The 7,823-nt window shown below is 39.7% G+C and overlaps 1 protein-coding gene across 4 annotated transcripts in view; it reads left to right on the top strand.

The window, feature by feature from the left end:
- The first annotated feature begins 553 nt into the window (after positions 1-553).
- kif20ba (kinesin family member 20Ba) overlaps positions 554-7,823 on the top strand; it is a 21,255-nt gene continuing 13,985 nt past the window's right edge. For 3 of the 4 annotated variants that reach the window (XM_025061094.1, XM_025061095.1, XM_017037168.2), the window contains exons 1-17: positions 554-631; positions 1,054-1,111; positions 1,295-1,501; positions 1,616-1,727; positions 1,876-1,949; positions 2,177-2,321; positions 3,074-3,236; positions 3,330-3,479; positions 3,553-3,675; positions 3,966-4,105; positions 4,231-4,348; positions 4,461-4,769; positions 5,070-6,658; positions 6,756-6,894; positions 7,197-7,319; positions 7,486-7,546; positions 7,632-7,757. In XM_025061094.1, coding sequence (XP_024916862.1) covers positions 1,312-1,501; positions 1,616-1,727; positions 1,876-1,949; positions 2,177-2,321; positions 3,074-3,236; positions 3,330-3,479; positions 3,553-3,675; positions 3,966-4,105; positions 4,231-4,348; positions 4,461-4,769; positions 5,070-6,658; positions 6,756-6,894; positions 7,197-7,319; positions 7,486-7,546; positions 7,632-7,757 — 3,562 coding nt within the window. In that variant the 5' untranslated portion in view covers positions 554-631; positions 1,054-1,111; positions 1,295-1,311. The remainder of the gene's footprint in view (positions 632-1,053; positions 1,112-1,294; positions 1,502-1,615; positions 1,728-1,875; positions 1,950-2,176; positions 2,322-3,073; positions 3,237-3,329; positions 3,480-3,552; positions 3,676-3,965; positions 4,106-4,230; positions 4,349-4,460; positions 4,770-5,069; positions 6,659-6,755; positions 6,895-7,196; positions 7,320-7,485; positions 7,547-7,631; positions 7,758-7,823) is intronic. The other variant, XM_017037167.2, reaches the window with a different exon arrangement.

Below are 7,823 nucleotides of genomic sequence, written 5' to 3' on the forward strand. Positions count from 1 at the left end.
CTCACATACTGGACAACGTTTCCACTTCTCTCAGGTAAGTTCAAATAAGTAAAGACTTAAAAGAAAATACGTTTTTTTTTTTTTCAGGAGTGACAAAAAAGGGAAGAGAGAAAAGTTGCTCTTTATAGGGATGTCACAATGGTAATCCATTGTGACATCCCTATAAAGAGCAGCCAAAGGAAGAAGACATTATTTTGTTCTATCTGTCTGAACACAGGTGTTTGGTCCTGAGACAACACAAAGGGAGCTGTTTGAAGGCACAGTGAAGGACTTGGTCAAAGATGTTTTGGAGGGAGAAAACTCTCTCATCTTCACCTATGGTGTCACCAATGCTGGAAAAACCTACACCTTTTTAGGTCATTCATTAATGGATTTAATCCCAAAGGATTTTATTTCAACTGCCTGACCCCATCCTGTGTGTCTAACCTCTGCTGTGCTGATTGTAGGTCCAGACTCTGATGCAGGGATTCTGCCCAGGTCACTGGACCTGATCTTCAACAGTATTGACGATCGGGTTTTTACCTCAACAATTGTCAAACCTCATCGCTGCAGAGAATTTGTAAGACTCTCCACGGAGCAACAACTTGAAGAGGCAGCATTCAAGAGAAACTTGTTCAGGCCACTCAAAGAGGTAAACGCATTTCATGGCTCTGTTCTACTTTTTAATTTTGATAATCATAATTGTGTAGACTTAATTTGTTTGTAATGTTTATCTATTTCTATACTACTACATTAGCAGATGTTTCTGAACTTTTATATTGTGTGCTTTTCTATTGTGTTATTTTCTAGATAAATATATTCATGTTCATTATAATGTTCATTATAGCGATAATTAATTTTTTCATTTATTCATCTATTTCTTCCCATTTATTTTTTTCTTTCTACCTACCACAAACCTGTTTTTGTGTATTTCTATTTACTCTTTTACGTGTAAATTGCTTGTGACATTAGAAACATATAATAACGACAGATGAATATAAAGCTCTGCCGTGCGTCCAAACAAACAGAAGTGCTGGTGAAGTGAAATATACATTTTGGAACATTTAATTTCAGAGCGAGAGAAGCAACAATGTCAGCTTCCTGAATTCCACCAGCAAGACATTTCTGGAAGGTAGGTAATGTTATGTGATATCCTACAAAAACGTGTGGGATACAGTGGGATTATTCTAGAGTTGGCAAACTTGATAAAATGTAAAGACACCACAGAGCCTGTCTAGATGTGATTTTGTCATCAACGCCTCCAGTGTTCTACTCTCAATATATTTAAATGTCTCTAATGTTGTGTCACTGGCAGGACCATCTACTTTGGAAATGCCAATAACAGCCGAGGACAGAATTACCCTGGATGTAGAGAGACACACAAAGTTTTCTGTTTGGGTTTCTTTCTGCGAAATCTATAACGAGAACATCCATGACCTGTTGGAGCCGTTACCCATCGGTACCCCGAGGAGAACTATCTTGCGTTTGTCTCAGGATGTTAAAGGCAATGCCTTTGTCAAAGGTGGGAAAACACCATTGCTTTACACTCAGAACTTCAGTCAGAAAGTTTTTTTTTTCAAACTTGGTTATAACTTTTCTGAGATGAGGTGGCCTTTGTTTTTCTCTGTGTGTACAGATCTGCGCTGGGTTCAGGTAAACAATGCAGAAGAAGCTTTCAGAGTGATGAAGCTGGGTAAGAAAAACCAAAGCTTCTCCTCCACCAGACTCAATCAAGTCTCTAGCAGGAGGTGAGGAGCAGTGGGGTCTCTTTTTTCTTTTTTTGTCTGACAGTGTGGTGGAACAGTTAACTCAATATTACAAATTTTAACACAAAGAAAAAAGGTATTTGTCCCAACATGTGCACAACAAAAATGATAACATATTTTCTCTCCTCAGTCACAGCATTTTTTCAATTCGTATTTTGAGGATTGAAGACGTTGCGACCCAGAGGGTCCACACAGTCAGCGAGTGAGTACTCTTTTTCTTTTATCCATCTAAATTTCCAACTTAGACATGTTGTGCATAGTCTATTACGAATGTGTTTTTTTCTTTTTGTGCTTGAGTCACTATATTTTAGCTTAATAGACTGAAGCGAACAAATATAAGCACATAAGCTACATTTAAAAACTTTCTGTGGTTTCTTGTGTAACTTCTTTCCTTTCTTTTTTTTTCTTTTTTTCTTTTAAATAAATTGTAATCTGTTTGTGCGACCTTGCTGGCTCAGAACGATGTGCTAAGACACAGAACATAGGTGAGCGTCTGAAAGAGGCTGGTAACATCAACACATCATTGCTTACTCTGGGAAAGTGCATAAATGCTCTACGGCACAACCAACAGGCCAAGTAAGCACTTATCACACTTTTTGTAGCAAAATATCAAAATGTTATCAGCTTACATTTCTTTCAAGATAAATTCTCCGCAAAGTCCAAAGTCAAAAAGACCCACATTTAAGTTGTTACATTAAAATTAGACATTATTTTAGGCAATTACTTTTTTTTTTTTGTAATCATTATATTTCTAACAAATTAATCAGTCATTAATTAATGATTTGTATTGCAGGGGAATTTCTGGTTTATTTATTTAAAGTAAATTGCCCTTGCCTAAATTTATATTTAAAATTAACTTTACATTGGTCCTAGTATATATTTTACATTTCTTTTGGATAGGTCATTAATCTTAGTTAAAGTTACTGTTTTTAAGCTGTGAACAATTTCACAGCTTGACCCTTTGAACACCTGTGGCGACACAAGCAGATAGTTTACAGACACAGCTGTCAGTAGAAACTATTTACAGCCACAATACCATGTTCAAGTACTATCTCCTTCAGGCTGTTTTTTGATTCTAGAATGATAAAACAAATACCTGTACCCTGAAAGGTACTTTCAATTTTAAGCAAATTTTCTTCATGTTCCTCCACTTTTTTTTTGTGCTTCCACTTTTAGTTAATCTGGTCCCACAATGGTTTCCTATTTCAGTTTGAAATTCCTAGATGTCTGGGAGGCTTAAAATAACCACCGCCCTCATCTGTTGTGTATGTTACAAAAGACACCGGCACATATGCAATTTACTGACACAAAGACTGGCTCATTTTCAGGCTCTTGCAGCACGTTCCTTTCAGAGAGAGTAAACTCACACACTACCTCCAGAGCTTCTTTTGTGGCCGTGGCAAAGCCTGCATGATCGTCAACATTAACCAGTGTGCATCTATGTATGATGAGACCCTCAACGTCCTCAAGTTTTCTGCTGTGGCGCAGAAGGTGCGCATCTTGTTCTCACTCTTTTTTTTTTTTTTATGAATTGAATGAATGACAGATCAAACTGAACTCACCAGATCACTGATTCTCTTCCAGGTTGTTGTTCTGACCACAAGGCTCCTCACAGTCAAACCTCAGAGTTCTGCCACTCAGGTCTCCTTTGGGAGGGATTTTATGCCCAGCAGCTGCATTGAGAAAAGAAGGAGCTCTCTGATTGGCTGGGAGAGCAGTCTGGAGGATGTTCAGGTTAGCTCCACTCATGCTAACACTTAGTGAAAAGGAAGTTTTTATTAGTTTGACCATTAGTTTCCTTGTACAGGAGGACTTAGGTGATGAGCATGAACAAGATGGCAGTGCTTTGATGGAGGACACTTTGGATCTCAGCCAAACTGAAGGCCAATGCACCGAGGATAAAATACTCATCAGTAAACACACACACCAGGTTGGTTGGTTTGTGTCCGTTAATAAACCTTCTGATTTTATATCACAGTACTGCGATGTTGTTAATCGCCTGCTGCCAGTATTAGGAACTTAATTCTTAATTTGTGAATTGTGACCACATGAGGTATGGCTGAGTCATTGATTTGTGGATTGGTGTAAGCTATAATCTCCATGGCGTGAGGTGTTAGCTGCTAGAGAAAAATCTTTCTCGCCGAGTAAAAGGTGGCATCCAATTCCTCCGACATCAGAGACTTAAACAGACGGTGCATGTTGTTTTGCTCTGTTCTTCAGAAGCAGGTGGCGCTGTTGAATCAGCTGCAGCATCAACTAAAGAAAGAGCGAGCAGAGGGACTTCTGACAGAGGCTCGAATCAGGGAGGAAATCTGTGGAGAGTTCACCGAACTGATCGCTACTATGCAGAAGGACTTCAGGTAAAATTTTTCTTATTTGTCCTTTGATATTTTTTTAAATTACATTCCTAAACTTATTGAAAGAAGAATACCATCAAGATCTAAAGATCTATTTTAAAAACACCTGCTAAATTTGTTTGGTACAGTGACCGTCTTGCAAGGGAGAAAGAAATCCTAGAGGAGCGAGCAGAACACAGGATGGAGATCTTCAAAAAAATGATCAACAACATGACTCCACCAGTAATCAATCAAGACACAGATATGGTATTGAATCTTTGACGTGTATGGTTCTGCTGAAAATGTTTTGCTTGAGCTGGAATCTTTGCATTGCTTTGATGCGATGTCTGGTTTGTTAACGTGTGGCGTTCACACCTAGGAGGAATTGTCTGCACTGGAGAAAGAGAAGAAAGCCAGAGCTGACGTCCTGGTTGCTTTGGAATTCCAGACTCAGGGCAAAGAGGAGGCATTGGCCACTGTTAAGGAGCTGAGGAGGGACAAGAATGAGGCACAAGCTGCTCTGGAAAAAGAGAGGAGTGAAAAAAAAGATGCTAATTTTCTTCTAGAGAAGGAAAAGAAGGAGGTTATCAGGCTCACTGAGGAGAATAAAGTGATTCAACAACAAGTCAGAGAACTTAAACAGGAGATCAGAGATCTTTCTGCCAAACAGGACACAGCTGAGCACCAGGTGAGTCACATTTTTATCTTTTTGCCTTCGTTAAATATTTATTAACTTAAAAAATTATCTGATATGTTCCAAAGAAGATAAATGCTAAGTTTAAATGAGGTTGAAGTCAGAAAACTATTTTCTTAACACACTTAACAAAAGAAATACAGGGTCCTTAAGTATTGTTGTGAGCTTTATCAAAGACATTTTAAAAAGTCCTGTACATCCTTTGAAAAGGAGGTTTACTATAATAAAAAGCATTACAGCGCTTTGATGGCTTTGATTAACCTTGAAGTGTTTTCTCTGTTATGATGTGCTCAGGTGACCTGTGAGAGAGACAGAACTGCTCAGACATTAGTCCAGTTGCACTCTGCTCAGGAACAACTTGATCAACAAGCAAAAGAAATCCAGGAGAAGAATTCGCAGATTCATCTTTTTATGCTCAAGGCTGAAAATGCATCAGATCTTAGGAGGAAAACAGCTGATGACAGTCAACATTCTGAGTCAGCAGAGTTGAGATCCCAGCTGGAATACAAAGAGCTTGAGCTGGTTCAGATCAAAGAGGAATTGAAGCAGATGAAGGAGAAGCTCGACCAACAGCATAAAGAATCAGCTCGGGAGTTTGAAGACCTTAAAACAAAGCTTCAGAATCAGGAAGAGAGTAGGTCCAGGCTGGAACATATGGAGCATGAGCTAGTTCAGGCCAAACAAGAGAGGGAAAAGGTTTGTCAACATCTTGATGCTTCAAATCAAGAAATTATGGAGCTACGAAAAAAGCTGCAGGAGCAAGAGAACATCAGGTCCCAGCTGGAACACCAGGAGCTTGAGTTATCTGAGACTAAGGAGAAGCTGGAGCTGGTGAATGAGATGCTCTGTCAACACCAGGCTCGGTCAAACGAACAAATCAATGAGCTGAGAACAAACCTTCAGGAGATGGAGGAGATAAGATCTAAGCTTAAAAATCAAGAGCTCCCTGTTGAGGCCACCGAAGAGCTTGGGAAGATGGAGAAGGTCAGTCAACAGTGTGAAGAGTCAACCCAGAAGATTGATGAGCTCACAGCAAAGCTTCAGAAGGAGGAAGAGAACAGGCCCAGGTTGGAACAGTTAGAGAATGAGCTGGCCCAGGTCAGACAAGAGAGGGATGAGGTCAGTCGACATTGTGAGACTTTAACTCAACAGATCAATGAGCTGAGAACAAAGCTGCAGGAGGAAGAAAAGATCAGGTCTATGTTGAAACATCAGGAGCTCGAGCTATCTGTGACTAAAGAGAAGCTGGATCAGGTGAATGAGATGCTCTGCCAACAGCGGACAGAGTCAACTCAGAAAATCAGTAAGCAACAGGAATCCGAGGAACAGCTGAGAAAGAAGCTTGAAGAACAGACACAAACCTGTGACGAGTTGAAGCAGAAGCTGCAGAAACAGCAGGTAGAGTCACAGAAAGATGTGGATGAATTGAAACACAAACAAAAAGAACAGCAGGAAACATCTGATGACGTCATCAAAGATTTAAAGCTGCAACTTAAGGAAGCTCAGCTCCAAGCTTCCTCCACCGCTGCTGCTGCTGCTGCTGAGGAAGAGCTCAAAAAGCTGAACTCTGAACTCCAAACTGAGGTTTCTTCCCTGAGGTCCAAGGTGGCCTGCATTGAGGAAGTGAAGGATGAGGAAAAAGGCAAGACGTTCCCAGAATCCTCTGAGCTGCAAAAAAAACTTTTGGAAAAGGAGGCAGAGGTGACAGCACTGCAGAAGAGCCTTCGGGATGTGGAGGAACGCAAGGCAGAAGAGGAAATGCAAGCCGTTCAGGAGGCCCGACGCAGGGAGGCAGAGCGACGTCGGGAGCTGCTTGCCGTGGCTCATGAGGCTATCGCTCAGAAGGATGAAGAGCTGGAGAAGAAATCAGAGGAAATCAGTAGGTAAGGTTCACACATTCACAAAAACAATATGATCCATTAGTTTTTGTCTCTGTCCTTTTTATTTCCTTCTGAGTATCATTTCATTTAATTTTCACAGACTTAAGGAAATGGCAAAGCAGGACGCGGAAAAGGTGACAAGTCTCAATATTGATCTCCAGAGGAAAGAGGAAGAGACATCAGATGTCAAAGAAAAACTTGCAGACTACAAGAAGCAAATCCAGCAGGTTCAGAAGGAGGTAAAGCTTTTTGGCTTACTTGTGATAGCCTGTTACCAACAAGAAACCAGAAGTTTGTTTAAAAAAAAAAAACAACTCACTCTCACACAGTCTTAGATAACAGTTTCATCAAATGTCAGCATTTTCATTAATTTTAACAGATTATGTAAACTCAATTTCTTTTTCATATTGACTTATGGGAGAGAGGTTTATGGTTCGTAGACATTTTATAATTTATTATTTTTTCTTTTGAGTATTTTTTGGGAAAACAGATGGGATGCCACTCTGGCTGTAATTTAGTTTTTTATGTGTTTTTTGTGAAGATTTCAGCCATGAGGGAAGAGGAGAAACTTCTGAGGCAAAAACTGAATGATGCAGACAAAACCAAGAAGCAGCTTCAGTCTGACATTGCCAACAGAGACAGAACCATTCAGCAGCTTAAAGGGGTGAGATTTTACTTTTTCTTATTTAAAAAAATGACTGATTGACTAACATTTAAATTGAATACTTTTTTTTTTTTTTTTTACTCTAATGAAAAAAATGTTTGTTTTTACTTCTTGCTGCATTCTTTTATGTATATTTAGTATAATCAGTCTTCTTCTTCTTCTTCAGGAACACTCTGCTCACCTCAAGTCCGACCACACGCAGGAATTGTACCAGAAAGCTTGTAAAGGTGACAGGCTTATTTTGGAATTTTAAACAAATGTTATTTCTTTGTGTACATTTGTGCCTGAACATTAGTCCCTGTCAACCTGCAGACCTGGAGGCAAAAGAGCGTGTGATGGAGGACATGCGTTTGGCTCTGACAGAGCAGGAGGAAACACAGGCCCAGATGGAAGAGATGCTGGAGGAAAAGCTCGGCCTTATCCAGGAACTTACTGATGGTGAAAAAAAAACAGAGATGTAGTCTGCAGACTGAACATAGACCATATTTAAACATTTCTTTCATT

The sequence above is a fragment of the Cynoglossus semilaevis genome, chromosome 12 (genome assembly GCF_000523025.1).
Source record: "Cynoglossus semilaevis isolate Cse_v1.0 chromosome 12, Cse_v1.0, whole genome shotgun sequence".
Classification (NCBI taxonomy): domain Eukaryota; kingdom Metazoa; phylum Chordata; class Actinopteri; order Pleuronectiformes; family Cynoglossidae; genus Cynoglossus; species Cynoglossus semilaevis.